This window comes from Microcaecilia unicolor, chromosome 1 (assembly GCF_901765095.1).
Source record: "Microcaecilia unicolor chromosome 1, aMicUni1.1, whole genome shotgun sequence".
Classification (NCBI taxonomy): Eukaryota; Metazoa; Chordata; class Amphibia; order Gymnophiona; family Siphonopidae; genus Microcaecilia; species Microcaecilia unicolor.
The window spans coordinates 455,794,279-455,818,001 of record NC_044031.1 but is presented as its reverse complement, the minus strand read 5'-3'; the positions used below and the strand labels follow the sequence as shown (position 1 = coordinate 455,818,001).

Below are 23,723 nucleotides of genomic sequence, written 5' to 3'. Positions count from 1 at the left end.
AGTGTGAAGCTTGTCCTCATGAGATCCCTGCTTCAGTTTGAATATATCAATATTTAGGACAATTTGAATTGGATGAATTTAGAAAGGAATTCCCTTTGACAGATTTGCTTGGTTCAACAATCAGGACAAGGGAGTCCCTGAGAGGGCGTATTATAAGGACTGGGTCTTACAAGATCTGAGTGGCTTGTGTCAACTGTAAGCATAAGGGCTTATCTTATTCTGAAACAGGCCAAGACTGTTAGTGCATCACTGCTGTCATATGGCTCAGTCAACTCACCATGCACCAGAGAACTGTCTGCTAACTCATCTCTTGCACTGTGGACAAAAGCATGATGATTCTTTCTTGTAGAAAAAAAGGCTTTTGTGTGAGCTGTGTCTAACAAGGCACTTATGAATTCCAATTGAGGCTGAAGGTATAATTGGAATTTTGAGATAATTTATCACAAACTCTAGTGAATCCAGCACCAGCACTTTCCTAAGACGAGTTCCTGATCAGCCAATCATCCAGACAGAGAAACACGCACACCTCTAGTCTGCATAGAGGTATCACCACCATGGCTAACAATTTTCTGTAAACATGTGGACCTGACAAGAAAAAATTTCAGAACACGATACTGGTAACAGTGTTCTCCTAGTGGAAATCTCAGATAATTCCTGCAACTTTGAAGTTCTATGTGGATAAAAGCTTCCTTTAAAGTTCAGAGAACATAAATCCCCTTATTAGAGAAAAGTATTAAGGTGCCTAGAAAGATCATCTTGAACTTTTCAGATTTTATTCTGAGCCATTAGGTCTAGGATGGGATGCAATCTCCCTGTTTTCTTTCTGATCAGGAAAATTCTCACCCTCTTCCCCCAGGTGGAACAAGTTCTTCCATGCCGATCTCTAATAGGGAGGACTGCTTCTAGATAAGAACTGCCTGATGTTAAGAGTTTGACTAAGATACTCTGTGTGGTCTGTTTAGCAGTTTTGAATGAGTAGTTTGTATCCCTTCCTGATGATTCTGAGAACCGTGTCAAGGGTAATACGGGGCAGTAGTTTAAATAAAACCTTAGCCTCCCTCCAACCAGTAGATTGTCCAAAAAAATGCCAGAATGTTGGCAATGTTGAGTCAGTGAAAATATTGTTCCCAATTCTAGTTATGGATTGGCTGTGTTTTCTGGGCCCTTTGCTGTCTATGGTAAGAGCAAGGCCCTTGTAATTCAGGGAACAAGAGGGTAGATGATGCACTCTCTTCTGCCATGGTTTCCTTGACATCCCACTCGTATACATCCTAGAAGAGGAAGGTGGGCAAGAGGTTCTTTTGAGAGGGATCTAAATGCAGTGCTATGCTCCTTAGAGTGCCTGCCTCTTCCACCTTATTTATGAAGATTTACCTCAGCAAGGCAAATCAGTGAGCTTTTCTCTCATTTCATATCATAGATCAGAAACTTGCAACCCAACCATGAAAGCCTGCACTTCCCTATGCATATTGCAGAAGCTCTTGATACTGTCTAGACAGCAGGAAAAGTTGACCTAACCATATTTTTCCAAAACTCCTTCCTTTTTGCCCACTAGTAACCTGAGTTCTTAATATTTCTGGCAGGAGAGAATCTATGAACTCTTCAATCTTACGCAAAATCTCTCACAAACATTGGCCAAAGAAAACATGATTACATGCTACATGAGAAGAAAGCACAGCATTTAAAGATCTTGAAATGCCAGAACAGAGCTTTGTCTATGAAGTTTCCGCCTGTCCCAGAATCCAGAAAAACCTCAGTATGCTTATCTCCTTGATCTAGATCAAGGACTGCTGGAACTAGGAATTGGGTGCGGATTACCCGGGGGTGGTCCCAGGGCTGCGCCCACTGGCAGAGTGAGGTTCAAGGATCCAGACTTATATGGGCACTTAAGGGCATAGTGTCAACTCTCGCCACAATACATAGATTAAGGGCCCAATGCCTCTGTTTCTGTTGTACAGAGAGGGGAGAGGCCCTACATGATGAGGGTAGGGCCCTCCCTCTAACTGGGAGCACGAGGAGGGTACTGGTAGCTAGGTGCCTTCAAGGTCATCTTCCGGAAGGAGCGCCATTCCCAGGTTTGTTCCTGGAATCAGAGATCTATCATATTAAAGAGACCAATAAGGTAATCTTATCTGATTGGGAGGTCTCGCCCAACTAGCTCATCCTTGATTTGGGGTGCCAACCCCTGCCATAGGCCGCAACAAGGCTCTCATTCTTCCAAGTCAATTCAGAAGCCAAGGTGGGGAACTGAATAGTACAATCGCCCAGGTTCCGTATCCCCTGCTTTAATCTAAGAAGCTCGGAAACCCTCTTGAATTGTCCCGAGCACTGGGTCATCCCATTCCCAGAGAGGAGATGCCCATGACCAGACAGCAAGGAGATGATATAGGCCACCGAGGTCCTGTTGGAAGGAAACTCTCTGGCATGAAGTTCAAAAATTTTCCAGCACTGGTTCAAGAATCCTCTACAATCTTTGGGATTTCGGTCATAACTCGGAATCTATCTCCATTACTTGAAGGAACCAGAGCTTGGGGTGCTGCTGATATGAGGTGGTGGTCCAGACGGTATACCAGAGCCAGAACAACAGTTGCTGGAAGTGGTCCATATGTGAATCCAGGTCTTGGATGGCACCAGATAAGTGTTGAAACTGGAGAGCCAGTTGCTGAAGCTGCAGGACGGGTGATTCAGCCGAGTTCATAGCCTTCACAAACTGTTAAGATTAGATATCAGTCAAATTATGGTAATTTTTGAAAAATGTTAAAAACTTACTTTTTTAGGAAATACTTGATGTCTAGTTGATTTAATCTTTATAAAGTTTTTATGTTGTAAGACACACTGAACTAAAAAGGTATGTGTGGGTTATAAATGTCAAAATGTAATGTACATTTCAAACTTGCCCACATTTCTGAGGAAAGAAACTTGTGACCCTGTTAGAATTAGCGAGATGGCAATCCGCCTGATGCAAGACAAAGGAATGTGGGCAACTGTGATAAGGCCCCTTGGTCATAATGACCCAACCTGCCTGAAGCACGGAATTCGGGGAAAATCTTCCAGAGTGCTGTCAAAAATTATTCATGTGGTTTGTCAAGTCATAACTAAAAGGTACAAGCCTCCCCTCCAAAGGGACACCACCTTGCAGGGGTGGAGGGGCTTCCGTGTTTCAATGACTCAGAGGGCAATGCTGAAGGGTTACCCATATCAGACAGGCCTCTGAGGAGAAACCAGACAAAGTGTCCCAAACTGGAGGATCCAAGATGGCGTCGAGGGAGGACGTACGTTAGTTGAGTTCCCGTGTTACACCAGAATACCTGAAGAAGTAGGCGCACTCCCCAGAGAATGGGGAAGAGAAAAGGCAAAGCCGTGGTGTTGTCCTCCTCGAACACGGCTGGGGTTCCCACCACTTCTCAGCCTACTTTGGAGAGATTCAGGGTCATAATGTCAGGGATATCGGTTCTTGCTTCGGGGAACAGCAAGGCTTTATCACCGAATCTCAGTGGAGAGGGAGTGACTTTCAGTCCCCCTGCTGGAACGACCCCGGAAACAGTAACGCTTCGCTATGGAGGTCGACAGTGGAAACGCCCGAAGTGAGTTAGGATTTTCACGCGACCCGAGGAGGTCCTGGCGCAGCATCGACTCCAGATAATAAACCAACTGGGGGATTGGAGAGTGAGCTCTTCCCCCTGAAGATATCTGGAGCGGTTTCTGTGGAGAAATTGGATCTGGTGAAGCCAATAATGTCACAATGGACGTACCATGGGAAGTGCTGCAGAGTATGAATAACTCTTCTTCAGATGTTTAAAGATTTTCAGGAATAAATATGCGAGTTAAAGAATTTATATTAATACTTATCTAACAAAGTGGAAGTCCAAGATATAAAAATAGAGACTTTGACTACGGAAATGGTTTCTCTACGAAAATCAGTTAATTTGGTAATGAAGGACAGCCATGTTTCTTGTAAAAACTGGAATTTCTGGAGAACCAATTAAGGAAAAATAACTTGAGAATGATAAATTTTCCTATAACACCTTATATCTCAGCTACTGAACTGTTGAATAAATATTTCTCTGATATTTTGCAAATACCTTCTGATAGCCACCCTCTGGTGTCTAAAGTGATTTATATTTCCCTTAAAATTTTCTTTATCAGAGAAAAGAGATGTGAACTTAACTGACATTTTGGAAAATTCAGAAATTACAGATAAGAGTTATATTATTAGTGACTTTTGCCTTTGATTTAGATAGGAACAATGTTTTGAAATTGTATTTCTGACACATGGCTGATAGTTTTTTGGGTTCAAAGATGAATATATTTCCTGACATATCAAGGGAATCGCAGACTAGGAGGTGTGAATTCTTGGCTTTTAAGCCAGGAATCATTGTCCTAGGTGGGACCTTCCTAGTGCGATTCCCTTGTAAGTGTTTTATTTTCTTATTACTTATTTGTTGAACCTAAGAAATTACAAGACTTTGTGGAGTTGAAAGAACAGATGAAGAACCCTGGAGGAGTGGCCTAGTGGTTAGGGTGGTGGACTTTGGTCCTGGGGAACTGAGGAACTGAGTTTGATTCCCACTTCAGGCACAGGCAGCTCCTTGTGACTCTGGGCAAGTCACTTAACCCTCCATTGCCCCATGTAAGCCGCATTGAGCCTGCCATGAGTGGGAAAGCGCGAGGTACAAATGCAACAAAAAAAAACCAAAACCCTCTGCAGCAACTTCCTTTAGTTACCACTGTACCGACTGCAATTACCGATTAACCTTCCTCCCTCAGAAAATGTGAATTTTTAAGATTAAGTGTTTTGAGTTTTTCTTATTTTCTTTGAGATTGTTTTCCTGATCTTGGATTTCCCAATTGTGGACAATTATATAATATATATTGATGAGAGAAATTTTTTTCTTTTTCCTTTATATTAATTTCTGTTTTTCCTTACATTTATGTGATAAATGTGAATGTAATTAAGTAAAATGATAAATAAAATAATAAAAAAAAGGCACAAGCCAATCACCTCCTGTGATATTATCAAACCATCAGAGACATTGTTGATATCAAAATGATATAAAAAGTATATGCTGTGACAAGAGATAACCTACCTACAAACCCACCATCAACTATCATTGAACTACTTCTTATTTACATCATCTGATCATCGCAATACTTTAGAGCTACAGATCCTCAGCAACAGCTGAAGGTCAAGTGTGAGAACCATCTGTGACAAGGCAAACACCTGCTGTTCCAGTTGTCCTTGAGAAGGAAGAGACTTACATCACCTACTCAGGCTTTCTAAAAGTCAAGATCTGCAATCGTTATCCCATTAGGGACGAACAAGTGACATTTTGCCAAAGGGAGTGTGTGTTTATTCCAACTGATACCTGACTAGTGTTCATTCTAGCATTTAATGCACAGTTATTCTAATCTTTTGTTCTGTCATTTTCTAAACACTTGACATAACTTTTACATCTTAGTTATTTCTGTTCCATTCTAGTATGTATTTCATACTTGTAAATAAATCCTTTTGTTATTATTATTTACCTGTGTTTTGGTAGTTTATCAGTTTATGCCAGAGAGATACAGAATGAAGGTCAGTTTATGCCATGCCAGACAGATACAGAATGAAAGTCAACTGATAAAGATGTGCCTTATTCTAGAGTGGCGATTACTGGTACCCGCACAGTAACTCACACTTTTCTGGACATATCTGTTGCTGATGACGAGGAATCAATATTTTGTTATTCTGCCAAACAGCTTCATGGTGCCCATACAGCATAGTCATTTACCTGTAGCGGGTGTTCTCCAAGGACAGCAGGCATATATTCTCACATGTGGGTGATGTCATCCACAGAGCCTGGTGTAGATGATGCCAAAGTGTACTGTCACTTTAAATCTTTGAGGCAGTGTCCCCTTTGTGAACGTGTGGTTGCCTTCCCGCTTGATGCTGAGCACAGACCAGCAGTATAGTATAAAGCTAAGAAGACAACTCTAAGGGGAGGCGGGAGAAATGTGAGAATATATGCCTGTTGTCCTTGGAGAACACCTGCTACGGATATCTAACTAAGCTTTCTCTGAGGACAAGCGGGTGTTATATTCTCACATGTGTGACTCACTAGATACCAGGCTGGATATCTAACTAAGCTTTCTCTGAGGACAAGCAGGTGTTATATTCTCACATGTGTGACTCACTAGATACCAGGCTCACAATCTTAATAATATGGTAACTGAAGTAGAACGTGAGCCTTGTGGAAATAAAGGGTCGGAGGGCAGAGTTGACATTCAAGTAGTAAAATGATTTTGCAGAACTGCTTGTCCAAACCGGCTATCCCACTTGGAATGCTGCTCTAGACAATAGTGAGCAGTAACAGTGTGGCTAGAAGACCATGTTACATTACATATAAATTACCATAGTTTTATTTCTCTCAACACCTTAAAAGAAGTTCATAGTGGATTACATTTAAGAATATGGCCAGTTCAAAGAACTGGGAGCATACAATTCTAAATAAAATACAGACATAAAAGAAATACAATCACATATAATTGAGTCCAATTAATCTAAGCTATAATTTCTGAGAAAATTCATTTAGACTAAAATCAAGATTTCTACATAGCTTACCTACCTACAGAACCTTAGCAAGACAGATAATAATAAAAAAATTATGATTAGTCTGAGAGCACAAATTTTCTTAAAAAAAAAAAAAAACTGCCTTGAGAGATTTGCATTAAGGCACATAATGAGATAAGGAAATTACTACTACTTAACATTTCTAGAGCGCTACTAGGGTTACGCAGCGCTGTACAATTTAACAAAGAGAGACAGTCCCTGCTCAAAGAGCTTACAATCTAATAGACAAGTGAACGGTCGGTCCGATAGGGGCAGTCAAATTGGGGCAGTCTGGATTCACTGAACGGTAATGGTTAGGTGCCAAACGCAGCATTGAAGAGGTGGGCTTTAAGCAAAGACTTGAAGACGGGCAGGGAGGGGGCTAGGCGTAAGGGCTCAGGAAGGTTGTTCAAAGCATAGGGTGAAGCGAGGCAGAATGAGCGGAGCCTGGAGTTGGCGGTGGTGGAGAAGGGTACTGAGAGGAGGGATTTATCCTGTGAACGGAGGTTACGGGTGGGAACGTAAGGGGAGATGAGGGTAGAAAGATAGTGAGGGGCAGCAGACTGAGTGCATTTGTAGGTAAGAAGGAGAAGCTTGAATTGAATGCGGTTTCTGATCGGAAGCCAGTGAAGTGACCTGAGGAGAGGGGTGATATGAGTATATCGGTTCTGGCGGAATATGAGACGTGCAGCAGAGTTCTGAACAGATTGAAGGGGGGATAGATGGCTAAGTGGGAGGCCGGTGAGGAGTAAGTTGCAGTAGTCAAGGCGAGAGGTAATGAGAACGTGGACGAGAGTTCGGGTGGTGTGTTCAGAGAGGAAAGGGCGAATTTTGCTGATGTTAGAGAGAAAGAAGCGACAGGTCTTGGCTATCTGCTGGATATGCGCAGAGAAGGAGAGAGAGGAGTCAAAGATGACTCCGAGGTTGCGGGCAGATGAGACGGGGAGGATGAGGGTGTTATCAACTGAGATAGAAAGTGGAGGAAGAGGAGAAGTGGGTTTTGGTGGAAAGACGATAAGCTCGGTCTTGGACATGTTCAGTTTCAGGTGGCGGTTGGACATCCAGGCAGCAATGTCGGATAAGCAGGCCGATACCTTTGCCTGGGTCTCCGCGGTGATGTCTGGTGTGGAGAGATACAGTTCGGTGTCATCAGCATAGAGATGATACTGGAAACCATGAGATGAGATCAGGGAGCCCAGGGAAGAGGTGTAGATTAAGAAGAGAAGGGGTCCAAGGACAGATCCCTGGGGTACACCAACAGATAAGGGGATGGGGGTGGAGGAAGATCCATGAGAGTGAACTTTGAAGGTGCGGTGGGAGAGATAGGAGGAGAACCAGGAGAGGACAGAGCCCTGGAACCCAAATGAGGACAGTGTGGCAAGAAGTAAGTCATGATTGACAGTGTCAAAAGCGGCAGATAGATCGACAAGGATAAGGATGGAGTAATGGCTTCTGGATTTGGCAAGGAACAGGTCATTACAGACTTTAGAGAGTGCTGTTTCTGTCGAGTGAAGAGGGCGAAAACCGGATTGAAGCGGATCGAGGATGGCATGAGAGGAGAGAAAATCAAGGCAGCGGCTGTGGACTGCGCGCTCAAGTATCTTGGAGAGGAAGGGTAGGAGGGAGATGGGGCGGTAGTTGGAGGGACAGGTAGGGTCTAGTGATGGTTTTTTGAGGAGTGGCGTGACTACGGCATGCTTGAAGATGTCGGGGACAGTTGCAGTGGAGAGAGAGAGGTTGAGGATATGACAGATGGAGGGGGTGATAGTAGGAGAGATGGTGTTAAGTAAGTTGGTGGGGAAGGGATCAGAGGAACAAGTGGTGCATTTTGAGGAGGAAAGAAGGCGGGCGGTTTCCTCCTCAGAGATATCAGGAAAGGAGGAGGAGGAGGTCTGGGTTGGTTGGTTGAGGGAGAGGGTTGAAGGTTGAAGAGGAGGAGGTGGCTTGGTAGTGAACTCAAGGTTGATCTTTTGCACCTTGTCGCGGAAGTAGTCAGCCAGTGATTGAGGAGAGAGCGAGGGGGGAGTGGGAGCGGAGGGCGCTTTGAGGAGGGAGTTAAGGGTGGCGAAGAGACGAAGAGGGTTAGAGCTGAGTAGGTAAACAATTCCAGATTTTTGTGGCCTGGTAAAGAGAATAAAGCTGTAAAATTTCTCTTAGAATGTAATCCTTGTTAAAGACGAGGCTTCTCCTCCCGCTCTCCAGTAGGCCTCACTGGCCTGTGGCTCCTGAGCAGGACTCCGGCCGGTCTCTCCCCAGCACCCAGAACACACCAACCTTCAGGATCCTAGGTTCCTTGTTCACTCAGGGTGACCTTGGTTCTTAATATGAAAATTAGATGTAGATTAGACAGTTCTCAACAACAGCATATTCATCAGGCAGCTCTTTATTCCAGTCCCCTGGGCACACTTCTTCCAGCTTAAACACTTTTACAGGTCTTCCCACTGAGCCCTCACACACAGACACCTGGGCCCAGTGCTAACAGCCCCTCTGGCCTGAACAGGATGTTCTTCCCTCACTCTGAGGGTACAGCTCTGTCCTCCAGCCCCTGGGCTGCTAGTTCCTTGTTCTTAATACATAGCTCTATCTACCCACAGTTCACCAAAAGTCCACTGAGTTCAGCCAGTACCTTCAAGGGGATCTTCTTCCTCCAGCTTCCAGGTCTCCAGCTCCTCTCTCTTCTCTTTCCTTTCCAAAACTCAGGTAGGTATAAGGTGGTTGATTAGCTTATCCACCCCTTTAGGCTCGTCCCCCTAATTCCAGGCAGGACCCAGACCATAACAGCTTCCACCTGTTTCCATCCCAGGACTCTCCCTGGTCCTAGCAACCTCCACCTGGACATTCCCCTACTGGCTCCCTCTAGTGACTCATCCTGGCCATTTTCCCCCATTCCTATGGAAACAGCACCATCTAGTGGCCTACCCCGGATAGGACAGCCCTTATTCTTCACATCCTTTATAAGAACGAAAAGTCAATCTTCAGCTATTATGGGTATCATATTTTGAGGTCAATACATTAATAATCGCACACGTTTAAAGTGGAGCTAGACCCAAGATCTAGTTTAAAAATAATCTGTGCCTCCACCAGAAAACAGTGTAACTTCTCATAGCAAGGAGAAACTCTGTCAAATTTACCCAAACCACAAATAAGACAAATTGCTGTACTTTGAGTAGTTCTCTCAATAGATGTTTTGCACAGCTAAGACATATGATGTTAAAGTAATCTAGTTTCGTCGAGATTAAAGATTGTATTAACAGCTTGAATTTTTCTTGGTAAAATATTTTTGAATACATTTGAAATTATTCATCAACCAAAAACATTTCCTTACAAGACCGTTTATCTGAGCCTCCCATGTCAAATTATGGTCTAACATAACTCCTAAAGTTTTCAAAGAGGATTGCAATTTGTAATTTAAGCCATTTAATATTAAAGAAGATGATTTCAATGGAATGTGTTTATGACCAACTGGGATAAACTTACTCTTCTCTTTATAAAGTATGAAATAATTATTAAACATCCATGTAACCATCAACATACAATTTTCTATTTGATGCTTTGCAAATTTCTTCTATGGAGGCCAAGCAGAAATGGGCTAATGAAGCAGCCATGGCTTTTACATTATGAGTGATAACATGGCCATGATGGGACAAGCTTAGCCTGAGCATACCACCTACTCTAAGCTGAAGTAGAATAGATCATGCTGAACTATGTCCAGGAGAGGCCCGATAAACTCCAAGGACTGAACAGGTTCAAGATGTGATTTGGGGTAATTTATCATGAACCTGAGGAGACGTATAGTGGAAAGGAGAGACGTCTTCACTGGCTGTCGAAAGGCTGCTTTGATTAACCAGTCGTCGAGGTAGGGGAAGATATGTATGCCCCATCTGCGCAGTGTTGCAGCCTCCACTATCAGGAACTTTGTGACACAGAAGGTGCTGAGGCCAAGCCAAATGGAAAGGCTTTGTATTGATAATGATGAGTTCCACAACATATGTATGCCTCATTTAGGTCTAGAAAGCAAAGCCAGCTATTGAGTTGGATCATGGGAAGAAGTGATCCGAGGGACACCATGCAGAATTATTCTTTGAGTAGGTATTTGTTTAAATTCCGAAAGGTTGAGAATCAGTCAAACTTTCTCTGTCTTTTTCGATATGAGAACGTATCTGGAGAAAAACCCTCAACCCCTCTCCGGCAGAGGAACTGGTTGTATTGCATTCTGCTGGAGAAGGGCAGAGAGCTTTTCCCATATACTGTTCCTTTCGAGGGAGCTGAAATGAGACTCTTTTGGTGGATGGTTGGGAGGTCTTTATTCCCAACACACCCTGGTGAATAATCCATAGTATCCAATGGTCGGAGGTTATGAGGGGCCATCTCTCAAAATAAGATAAGTCTGCCTCTCACAGGTTGGTTGGGATGGAAAACTGAATGGTGGCTATGCTCGCTAGGAAGGAGTAAAAACTTGGCTGTTGCTGAAACTGGGTTTGTGACCTCTGTGCATGCTGTTGCCTTGGGCTAGTGAGTTGGGATGTAGTCTTGTGAGGAGGAGTTGAACAGCGCTTCGTATTGTAATAGTAACAGTGCTTAAACCGTACCGTAAATCTTCTAGAAGATGATGTGGTTGAAAGCTGTGGCCTGGAGAGAGTTTTAATGGTATCTGTATGCCTTTTTAAAATATAGTTTGGTACCTCCTCAACTTTGTCTCCAAATAAATTGTATCCATGATCAGGTATATCCGCTAAGCGTTCTTGGACTCAGATTCGAGGTCAGAGACTCTGAGCCAGGAAAACTGATGCATGGCTATTGCTTTAGCGGAGATGCGAGAAGATACATCAAAAACATCAAAGGCCTGTCTTGCCAGATATTTATGGCAGTCTGGAAGTTTCTTATGAATTGTCAGAAACTCAGAAGCTTTTTCAGAAGGGAGGAAGTCTGCACAGGAGAAAGTATACTGTAATAGAGACTTTAAGCAAACTGTGGAATAAAACTGGTAATCAAATATATAATTTGTTAACATAGAGGCTTGACATGTTTGCATTCCAAAAGAGTCTAATGTTCTAGCTTTTCTGCCTGGAGGCGCAGAAGCATGAGATCTTGTACTGCAAGTTGTGCTTTAAAGCAGATTCAACTGCTAAAAAATGGTGGAGTGATTGTGTTTTATCAACTCCAGTGCATTTTTGTATTCTGCATATAGTATCTATTTTCTTAGGAGCAAACTAACATCAATAGAGACTCTCAGTATTTGAAAAGAGCACCCCTCATATCTTTATGAAGGAGAACGGTGATTGTCTTTCATGGAGGAGAGTCATAATCTAGTACCTCAAAAAGTGAGGTTTTTCTTCAGTCTCCAAGTTTGGAAGATATGGCCTGGGCCATCTCATGTACAAAACCAGGAAAGGTTATATTTTCTGGAGGACACTTACGTCTTTCAGTGGCAAAGAAGGTTCAGATGGAATACCATAAGACTCCTCAGCCTAGAAGTCCTATGGATCCGGGTAAGAGTCCCAGGAAAGGTCAGAATCTGACTCTTCATAGTATTTCTCTTGGGAGGTACATGGCTTTAAGTGTCCTCATTTGCAAGTGCAGACAGAGGCCACAGTGTATGTCCTGGTGCTCTGGACCCAAACACTGAACACAACAGTTATGGGGATCAATGCCCGAGACAGTCCTATTGCACCAAGTACACTTCTTAAAGCCACTCAGCATCTTTTTTGACATGAAGGGGAAAACAGCCAACGCAAGGTCACACTGTTTGTCTGGGTGCTCCGGACCCAAACACAACAGTTATGGGTATCAATGCCTGAGACAGTCCTATTGCACCAAGTACACTTCTTAAAGCCACTTGGCATCTTTTTTGACATGGAGAGGAAAACAGCCAACGTAAGGTCAAAAGGCTAAATGGCACAGAGAGCTTGAGTAAATTTTAGACCAAAAAGGGTTGATGCTCCCCAGCCAGAAAAAGGTCTCAGAGGGCCCAAAGGCTGAAAATGGGAAAACAATATTTTTAATTAGAAAAAAATAAATAGTTTAAAGTAAAATTAATACCGAGAAAAATGAAAATTTAACAGAATAAATGTCTCGAGAAAGGGAAGGCACCAAAAAAGAGAAGTCTGACGTGCTGAGGAGAGATAAGAAACCCAACCTCTCTGCTCCATGGAAAACATTAGATTACTGGTCCCGCATTCAAGCTTTGGGTGGGAAGGCACTTGCCCATGCGCATTGGGGGCACTGTCTCAAAGATTTAAAGTGAAAATATACTTCGGCAAATGTCCACACCAGGCTCCGTAGATGATGTTACCCCCCCTGTGAGAATATAATGCCTGCTTGTACTCGGTGAAAATAGCTTACTGAATAACAAAATACAATATTGACATTTCTCTTCTTGTGTTGCCCTCTTGCTTCTATTCTCTAAAAAGTGTCTCCCTTTAAAAAAAAAAAAAAAGCATTTAGAGACACACATAAATGCACTTTTTTCACCTGCTCGTGTGCCCTCTCCCCCCCCCCCCCCCCCCCGGCTAAAGCAGAGCTTCCATAGATGAAAATATTTTACTTATATTTTCTAATATCAATAACTAGCAAAATGCTTTTTAAAGATACCTTATTTTTTTCTGGTACAGTTATTTTATGATGTTTCAGTTCATTCCGATAATGCTCCTCTTTAGCCTTTGCTTCTTTAGCTTGACCTGAAATTTTAACAAATAAGCAAATCAGACACATTACAGAGCTATTTCAAACAGCAATCCAGTGATTTCTGTTGATGATTATGAGCAGGGCAATGACAAATTTGTTTGCTGCAAAGAGGACTTATCCTAGATAATCATTTACATTGTACAAATGACATGAAGAGAGCCTCATAAATCAGCTCTCAAAGAGAAGATTGCAGTACTAAGACATACAGCATTCACAAGCGGCACACTTATGTGATCAAACCAGCGCTTCTTAACCCAGTCCTCGGTAGACACCAAACCAATCTGGTTTTCAAGATATCCACAATGAATATGCATGAAATAAATTTGCATGTACTGTATGTAAATTTATCTCATGTATATTCATTGTGTGCATCCTGAAAACTTGACTGGCTTGGTATGTCCCAAGGACTAGGTTGAGAACCCCTGGATTAAACAAATGTTTTTGTTTACCATTTGAAATGGGCCTCCTCTATCAATCACTAACATATGCTTTGCTATATCTGTTAAACAAAAGCACAATTACTCACAACAATATCCTTCACTGCTGTTCTGTTTCTTTAAGATTTAACTTACATCCTGTGGCTTTACACAGAATGATTACAGGCATCTGCACTATCAGACTCCACTCTAGTAATCTAATATACCAATTAACTCCCTTGTCAATTCTTGATCTCCAGCTTCCAGTACAATACAGTAAAAGCCCCAATTGTGGTTTCCAAGTCTTAAGTTTGAAACTGATTCTAATCAAGAGGGGAAAACAATCTGAACTCCTTTCTCAGTAACCTAACCCATCTACACCTATTTGGCATGGCTTTAATTCAACGTATATTTCTAGGGCACTTCAATTACACGTCCCAGCTTACCTGCATAAAACCCTAGTACAGACAGTCTGGCCAGCACTTTTAAAAGTCAGTGTGAAAGCAAAGACAATTACCTCTAGCAGGTATTCTCCGAGGACAGCAGGCTTCATATTCTCACACATACCTGTAGCAGGTATTCTCCGAGGACAGCTGGCTTCATATTCTCACACATGTGTAGACGGTGATCCTCATCACCCGGACCAGCATTTATGCCAAAGTAAAAAAACCAGACTTTGCGAAGCATGAGCTGCGCTCCACTGCACATTCGCGAGTACCTTTCTGCCCGCCGCAAGAATAGAGTCCTCTCAGTTTAATTTCAAAGCAACAGAATAAAAACAAAATAATGAGACAACTCCAAGGGGAGGTGGGTGGGATTGTGAGAATATGAAGCCTGCTGTCTTCAGAGAAAGCGAATGATACATACCTGTAGCAGGTGTTCTCCGAGGACAGCAGGCTGATTGTTCTCACGACTGGGTTGACGTCCACGGCAGCCCCCAACCGGAACAAAACTTTGCGGGCGGTCCCGCACGCAGGGCACGCCCACCGCGCATGCGCGGCCGTCTTCCCGCCCGTGCGCGACCATTCCCGCTCAGTTGAATGACAAGCAAAGGAATGAGGAAAACACAACTCCAAAGGGGAGGAGGGAGGGCAGGTGAGAACAATCAGTCTGCTGTCCTCAGAGAACACCTGCTACAGGTATGTATCATTCGCTTTCTCCGAGGACAAGCAGGCTGCTTGTTCACGACTGGGGTATCCCTAGCTCTCAGGCTCACTCAAAACAAGAACCCAGGTCAATTGAACCTCGCAACGGCGAGGGCATAACAGGAATTGACCTATGAAGAACAACTAACTGAGAGTGCAGCCTGAACAGAACAAAATCGGGTCCTGGAGGGTGGAGTTGGATTCAAACCCCAAAGAGATTCTGCAGCACCGACTGCCCGAACCGACTGTCGCGTTGGGTATCCTGCTGGAGGCAGTAATGTGATGTGAATGTGTGGACAGATGACCACGTTGCAGCCTTGCAAATCTCTTCAATAGTGGCTGACTTCAAGTGGGCCACTGACGCTGCCATGGCTCTAACACTATGAGCCGTGACATGACCCTCAAGAGCCAGCCCAGCCTGGGCGTAAGTGAAGGAAATGCAATCTGCTAGCCAATTGGAGATGGTGCGTTTCCCGACAGCGACCCCTTTCCTATTGGGGTCGAACGAAATAAACAATTAGGCGGACTGTCTGTGGGGCTGTGTCCGCTCCAGATAGAAGGCCAATGCTCGCTTGCAGTCCAATGTGTGCAACTGACGTTCAAGCAGGGCGGGTGTGTGGTCTGGGAAAGAATGTTGGCAAGACAATTGACTGGTTAAGATGAAACTCCGACACCACCTTTGGCAGGAACTTAGGGTGAGTGCGGAGGACTACTCTGTTATGATGAAATTTGGTATAAGGAGCATGAGCTACCAGGGCTTGAAGCTCACTGACTCTACGAGCTGAAGTAACTGCCACCAAGAAAATGACCTTCTAGGTCAAGTACTTCAGATGGCATGAATTCAGTGGCTCAAAAGGAGGTTTCATCAGCTGGGTGAGGACGACGTTGAGATCCCATGACACTGCAGGAGGCTTGATAGGGGGCCTTGACAAAAGCAAGCCTCTCATAAATCGAACGACTAAAGGCTCTCCAGAGTTGGCTTTACCCTCTACACGATGATGGTAAACACTGATCGCACTGTGATTCCTTACTGAGTTGGTCTTGAGACCAGACTCTGATAAGTGCAGAAGGTATTCAAGCAGGTTCTGTGCAGGACAAGAACGAGGTTCTAGGGCCTTGCTCTCACACCAAACGACAAACCTCCTCCACTTGAAAAAGTAACTCTTTTTAGTGGAATCCTTTCTAGAGGCAAGCAAGACACGGGAGACACCCAACGAAGCAAAGTCTACGCACTCAACATCCAGGCCGTGAGAGCCAGAGACTGAAGGTTGGGGTGCAGAAGCGCTCCGTCGTTCTGCGAAATGAGAGTCGGAAAAACACTCCAATCTCCACGGTTCTTCGGAGGACAACTCCAGAAGTAGAGGGAACCAGATATGACGGGGCCAAAAAGGCGCTATCAGAATCATGGTGCCGTGGTCTTGCTTGAGCTTCAGTAAGGTCTTCCCCACCAAAGGTATAGGAGGATAAGCATACAGGAGACCGGTCCCCCAATGGAGGAGAAAGGCATCCGACGCCAGTCTGCCGTGTGCCTGTAGTCTGGAACAGAACAGAGGCAGCTTGTGGTTGGTCTGAGAGGCGAAAAGGGTCAACCGAGGGGGTGCCCCACTCTCGGAAGATCTTGCGTACCACTCTGGAATGAAGCGACCACTCGTGCGGTTGCATGACTCTGCTCAGTCTGTCGGCCAGACTGTTGTTTACGCCTGCCAGGTATGTGGCCTGGAGAAGCATGCCGAACTGGCAAGCCCAACGCCACATCCCGACGGCTTCCTGACACAGGGGGGCAAGATCCGGTGCCCCCCTGCTTGTTGATATAATACATAGCAACCTGATTGTCTGTCCGAATTTGGATGATTTGGTAGGACAGCCGATCTCTGAAAGCCTTCAGTGCGTTCCAGACCGCTCGGAGCTCCAGGAGGTTGATCTGAAGATCTTGTTCTTGGAGGGACCACAGGCCCTGGGTGTGGAGCCCATCGACATGAGCTCCCCATCCCAGGCGAGATGCATCCGTCATCAGCACCTTCGTGGGCTGCGGAATTTGGAATGGACGTCCCAGGGTCAAATTGGTCCGCCAGTGCAGCGAATTGCGGAAACTGACGGACAGGCGGATGACATCTTCTAGATTCCCGGTGGCTTGGCACCACTGGGAAGCTAGGGTCCATTGAGCAGATCTCATGTGAAGACGAGACATGGGAGTCACATGAACTGTAGAGGCCATATGACCCAGGAGTCTCAACATCTGCCGAGCTGTGACCTGCTGAGACGCTCTGGTCTGCGAAGCGAGGGACAGGAGGTTGTGCGCCCTCGCTTCGGGAAGAAAGGCCTGAGCCATCTGAGAATTCAGCAGGGCTCCTATGAATTCCAGAGGTTGGACTGGCTGGAGATGGGACTTCGGGCAATTTATCACAAACCCCAGCAGCTCCAGAAGGTGGATAGTGCACCGCATGCACCGAAGAGCTCCTGCCTCTGAGGTGCTCTTGACCAGCCAATCGTTGAGATACGGGAACACGTGCACTCCCAGCTTGCGTAGATACGCCGCAACCACCACGAGACACTTTGTGAACACCCGTGGTGCAGAGGCGAGCCCAAAGGGCAGCACACAATACTGAAAGTGCCGTGTTCCCAGACTGAATCGGAGATACTGTCTCTGAGCTGGAAGTATCGGGATGTGAGTGTAAGCGTCCTTTAAATCCAGGGACCATAGCCAATCGTCTTTCTGAATCATGGGTAGAAGGGTGCCCAAGGAAAGCATCCTGAACTTCTCTTTGACCAGGTATTTGTTCAGGCCTCTCAGGTCTAGGATGGGGCGCATCCCCCCTGTTTTCTTTTCCACAAGGAAGTACCTGGAATAGAATCCCTGCCCTTCCTGCCTGGGTGGCACAGGCTCGACCGCATTGGCGCTGAGAAGGGCGGAGAGTTCCTCTGCAAGTACCTACTTGTGCTGGGAGCTGAAGGATTGGGCTCCCGGTGGGCAATTTGGTGGAGTGGAGGCCAAATTCAGGGCGTATCTGCACCGCACTATTTGGAGAACCCACTGGTTGGAGGTTATCAGAGGCCACCTTTGGTGAAAAACTTTCAACCTCCCTCCGACTGGCAGGTCGTCCGGTACGGACACTTTGATGGCGGCTATGTTCCCATGGATCCAGTCAAAAGCCCGTCCCCGGCTTTTGCTGTGGAGGCGCAGGGGGCTGCTTAGGCGCACGCTGTTGACGGGAACCAGCGCGCTGGGACTGTCCCTGTGCTTGAGGAGGCCTTTGGGCCGGCTGGATGTACCTACGCTTGCTGTAGGCGTAGGGTGCAGCCTGCCGAGCCCGGGAAAAACGTCCACCTGCAGAGGTGGAAGCTGAAGGCGCCAGGTGGGAGAGCTTGTCGAGAGCGGTTTCCCGCTGGTGTAGTTGGTCCACCAACTGCTCGACCTTCTCGCCGAAAATGTTATCCCCCCGGCAAGGGACATGCGCCAGCCACTGCTGGGTGCGGTGGTCCAGGTCAGAGGCACGCAGCCATGAGAGTCTGCGCATCACTATACCTTGGGCCGCAGCTCGGGATGCCACATCACAGGTGTCATAGATACCCCTGGACAGGAACTTTCTGCACGCCTTCAGCTGCCTGACCACCTCCTGAAAAGGCCTGGACTGCTCCGGAGGGAGCTTGACGACCAGGTCCGCCAGTTGCCTCACATTGTTCCGCATGTGAATGCTCGTGTAGAGCTGGTATGACTGGATGCGGGTCACGAGCATGGAAGATTGGTAGGCCTTCCTCCCAAACGAGTCCAGAGTGCGAGACTCCCGCCCCAGGGGCGCCGAGGCGGTATCCCTCGAACTCCGTGCTCGAGCAGAATCCACGACCGCCGAGTCATGAGGCAATTGGGGCCGCATCAACTCTGGGTCAGAGGGGATCCTGTATTGGGACTCCGCTTTCTTGGAGATGGAGGGGTTAGATAATGGCTTCAGCCAGTTCCGAAGCAGTGTGTCTTTGAGGACATTGTGCAACGGCACTGTGAAAGACTCTCTAGGTGGTGATGGATAGTCGAGGACCTGGAGCATCTCAGCCCTCGGCTCATCCACAGAGACCACGGGAAAGGGAATGCAAATAGACATATCCCTGACGAAGAAGGCAAAGGAGAGGCTCTCAGGGGGTGAGAGTTTCCTCTCCGGCGAAGGAGTGGGGTCGGAGGGAAGGCCCACAGACTCCTCTGAGGAGAAATATCTGGGGTCCTCCTCCTCCCCCCACGAGGCCTCGTCCTCGGTGTCGGACATGAGCTCCTGCAGCTCAGACCTCAACCTGGCCCGTCTCGACTGCGAGGAACCATGTCCCCGATGATGGCGTCGAGCGGTGGACTCCCGCGCCGGCGGGGATGAAGCTCCCTCCATTGACGTTGACGGGGACTCCACCTGCGTGGCAGTCGACACCGGTGCTGCAAGTGGCATCGGAGGCCGCGGCATCGGGCTAGAGCACACCGGCGCCTCTATCAATGGCGCCGGGGGCGCAAGCACCCCTGGTGCCGGCAGAGCCTGGCGCATCAGCCCTTCCAGAATCCCCGGAAGGATGGCTCGGAGGCACTCGTCAAGGCCCGCTGTCGGGAAAGGCAGGGGGGCCGGTGTAGGAGTCGGTGGTGGAAGCTGCTCGGGTCCAGGAGACGGTACCGAAGCACCCGCGGACTGACGCTGCGACATCTCTTCAACCGAGGGGGAACGCTCCTCTCGGCACTGCCGCTTCTTCGGCGTCGAGTCATCCCTCGAGGTGCCGGAGCTGGCAGTCCCGTGCGCCGTGGGCGACCGATGACTGTGCTTCTTGGTTTTCTTTTGTTGCCCGTCATCGGCGCTTGGCGGTAGAGACGAAGAAAAGGTAGAACCCCCCCGGCCTCGAGGAATCGGGTCTGACAGGGTTCGGTCCCGATGGCCCTGGATAGAGGGAGTGGCCGGGGCCGATTGCCCGCGCGGCCGCTCACCCCCGCCATCGCCGGCGGGCCGACGGTACCTGTACTCCTGGGGTCGGTGCCGATTTCGCCGACATCGGTACTGGTACCGAAGATCCGGCCGTCGACACCGATGACGTCGACGTCGAGGGGCCGGCGCAAGTTCCGAAAAGACGGTCCCGAAGAACTTGCCTCGCCACCTGTGTCCGCTTCCGTAAGCCGAGACACAAGGTGCACGTCTTGGTATTATGCTCCGGCCTGAGGCACTGGAGACACCAAGCGTGGGTATCGGTCTGCGAGATCTGCCGGCCGCACCAACCACACTTCTTGAATCCGCTCGGGACCTTCGAGGACATCGACGGAAAAATCGCGTCGACGAAGTCAAAGTCGTCGATGGTGGCGGTGAAAAGCACACCCGAAAAAGAAACGGCCGCACGGCCACAAGGCCGCAACGAAGCGCCCTCATGACTAAAAACGACGAGGGGACTCTCTTTTTTTTTTTTTTAACACAATTGAAAAAGAAAAGAAATACGCGAACGCGTAGGTAGGAGAAAAAGCTCGCGGCTAGGCCGCGATCCGGTTTCCGGGGCTGAGAGAGAGAGAGAGACGGCAACACGTCTCTCTCCAGCGCGGAATAGAAAAAAACTGAGTGGGAACGGTCGCGCACGGGCGGGAAGACGGCCGCGCATGCGCGGTGGGCGTGCCCTGCGTGCGGGACCGCCCACAAAATTTTGTTCCGGTTGGTGGGGGCTGCCGTAGACGTCAACCCAGTCGTGAGAACAAGCAGCCTGCTTGTCCTCGGAGAATACCTGCTACAGGTAAGTTAGCTTTGTTTTCTCCAAGGACAAGCAAGATAGATTCTCACACATGAGGAATTCCTAGCATCCAGGCTCATCCGAAACAACAAACATCAGTCAACTGAGGAGTTGAGGCTAAGCCAAATGGTAAGACCTTGTATTGATATTGTAGAGTTCCACAGTGGAAACCAAGGAACATTTTGTGTGCAGGGAGAATAGGAATGTGTGTGTGTATGCCTTCTTGAGATCAGGACAGCAAAACCAATGATCGAGTTGTATCATGGGAAGTAGTGATCACAGGGATACCATGCAAAATTTTCTTTGAGAAACCTTTTAAGCCTTGGAGATTGAGAATCGTCTTACTCCCCACATCCTTTTTGCTGTGAGGAAATATTTGGAATAGAACCATTAACCCCTGTCTGGCACAGGAACTAGCTCTATTGCATTCTGCTGGAGGAGGGCTGACAGCTCTTCACATAATTTCATTTGGAGGGAGTTGAAATGAGACTCTCTTAGTGAATGGTTGGGATGCGTTCTTTGCCAACTCAGAGGCCGTGCTGAATGGTACGCCGCACCCAACGGTCAGAGGTTATGAGAGGCCACCTCTGATGGAAGGGGGTAAGTTGCCCTCCCACCGGTAGGTTGCTTGGAACAGACAACTGTACAGTGGCAATGCTCTCTAGGAAGGAGTCAAAAACTGGGTTGATGTTTAGACTGAGGAATTTGAGATTTCTGACCCTGCTGCTGTTTCAGATGTCAGCGCTAGGGTGCAGTCCTTTGAGTTGGAGGAGGAGTAGGACTGTAATGATGCCTAGATATATAGTAATCGGAGCTTTGTTAAACTCTAGAAGAAGTAGTAGCAGAAGTCTGTGGCCTAGATTATGTGTTTATGTAATGGTATCAGTTTATTATATTTTGCTGGATTATATATACACCAATATATTTGTGCAGCTTTTATATATTTGACACTGCAGCAGAGAAAATAGTTTCATTTCAAGCCCCTCTCTCCCTATCCCTTTTTCTGGGAACTTCTGATAGCAGGGATAGTCAATTACAAACACTTAACAAAGACAAAAGAGAGATATATAACTCTCTCTGCCCTCCCACCTAAAAAGACTGAACAAAAGCTTGACTAAGGTGGGTACCTGGACGCTCATCAGGACATCTCTGAAAACCAAAGACCCAAGAGACAGAAAGTCTGGAGAAGGCATTGAAGACAAAGAACTCAGAGGAAAAGCATAAACAGGACATTTGCTTGTCAAAGGTATACCTGCCCCTCCCATCAGCTTTCAGACATGTGCAGGAAAGAAGGACTTATAATGTGGTCATGTGAACAGACTACATTAACCGTAATGCCTTGCAAAATATCTAGGACATGCACACACCATGCTTCTCTGCTAACATTATAAAAGGCCTGGAAACAGCCCAGCTCGCTCTCTTGGAACCTGCCTCCTCTTGGGACCTGCTGCTCTCTTTGGGGTCTCCTGATGCCTCCTGTCCTGAACATGTGCTCATTAATCAGCTGGACCACAGCATGCTTGTAACAAGGACTTGTAAGTTAACCTACCTGCTACTTTGTTCTATTTTAAGCACAGATTATCTGTAAAGATCTTTTAAAAACCTACCTCTCGTGTGCAATTGTATATTAAATCAACCTTTTTGAAGCTAAAAATACGGTCTCTTTGTGTTCTGAGTATATGGTATCTTTATATATACTTAATTTATTTAATTTATTGCAATTATCACCTTTGGTGATTGGTGGAGAAATTAATATCCTAAAACTTATAAATACAGCACCTGCTCTTAAATTATAAACAGTAGCGAGTGCTCTAGAGCTCTTTTCCCCAAGATAAATCATTTCTTGTAACATTTATAGTACCTGTATGTTACTTAATTAGGATGACCACTTTGTTACCAAACATGTTTTCTGCACTGCCAAGGCAGAAATGCATGGCGAGACATCAAAGGCTTGCCTTGCCAGATATTTACGACAGTCTAGAAGCTTTCTGTGAAGCTTATGGAATTCTTCAGCTTTATCATGGGGAAGAAATTCTGCAAAAGAGAGTACTCTGTATTAAAGATTTTAAGTAAATTGTGGAATACAGTTGATAATCTAAGATGCGACTGGTTAGCACTGAAGCTTGAGAAGTTTTTCTGCCAAAAGTGTCTAATGTTCTGGCTTCTCTTCCTGAAGGAGAAACATGAGATCTTGCACTGCAAGTGTATTTTAATGTAGATTCCGTAACCCAGCAGATATTTGTACCCTATACATCGTGTCAATTTTTTTTAGGATAACCTGAATTGTCAATGGAGTCTCCCAATTTTTAAGTAAGAGTGTTTTTCATAATTGAAGTGGAACAGTGATTCCATCTCTAGAAGGAGAGTCAATCTAGAACCTCAAAAAGTTCTGAACGAGGTTCTTCTTCCATTTTTTATTTGAAAGGGATGGTTTGAGTCATGTTATGGACAAAACCAAGAAAAGATACACTTTCTGGAAGAGACCGACGACTCTCAGGTGGCAGAGAAGGAAGGATCAGATGGAATGCCATAGGAGTCCTCATTTGAAGGATCCTGTGGGTTCTGATCCATCTCCCAGGAGAGATCCAAGTTCAACTCTTCACAGTACTGTTCATGAGAAGTACATGGAAGAGAGTGTCGACTAGAGCGTTGGCTTTGTGACGAGGTGTGTCGAGGCAGATGAGTCTTCGAAGTTGAAGAAAATTCCTCTGCTGATGTCAATGCAAACATCGGTCAGGTTTGAGCAGCACTGGATGATTGCCGCTGACCCAGTATGCAGCACCTCTCCTGTGACTGTCTCTACAATGTATTGACAGGCTGGGCTGTGGATGGTGCAAGCACACTGTAAGCTTGTATAGGCTGTGAATGCAGTTGCCTTGAAAGATCTTCCTTGAGCATAGCCCGGATTTCCCCATGAAGAGTAGGCATCAGTACCAGCTGAGAAAGTGGTGTGGACACAGCCTGAGTTTTATAGCCTGTGCAGGTGTAGGAGACCACCTCAAAGGCTCTTGATGAAAGTTAAGATGGAGAGAAGGAGAGCGGTCACTGCAGGAAGGACACTTCTCGAGAATGATAGCAATGCTTTTTAGGCTTTTTACACTGCTGGTCCCTCGATGCACGCAACACTGACGAGGACATAGAATCCTTACACGTACACAGTAC

At 46.3% G+C, this 23,723-nt stretch overlaps 1 protein-coding gene across 2 annotated transcripts in view; it reads right to left on the bottom strand.

Moving 5' to 3' along the window:
• Window positions 1–23,723, bottom strand: part of SMCHD1 (structural maintenance of chromosomes flexible hinge domain containing 1) — a 735,404-nt gene that overhangs the window by 121,592 nt on the left and 590,089 nt on the right. For both annotated transcript variants that reach the window (XM_030213010.1, XM_030213015.1), the window contains exon 40: window positions 13,181–13,266. In XM_030213010.1, coding sequence (XP_030068870.1) covers window positions 13,181–13,266 — 86 coding nt within the window. The remainder of the gene's footprint in view (window positions 1–13,180; window positions 13,267–23,723) is intronic.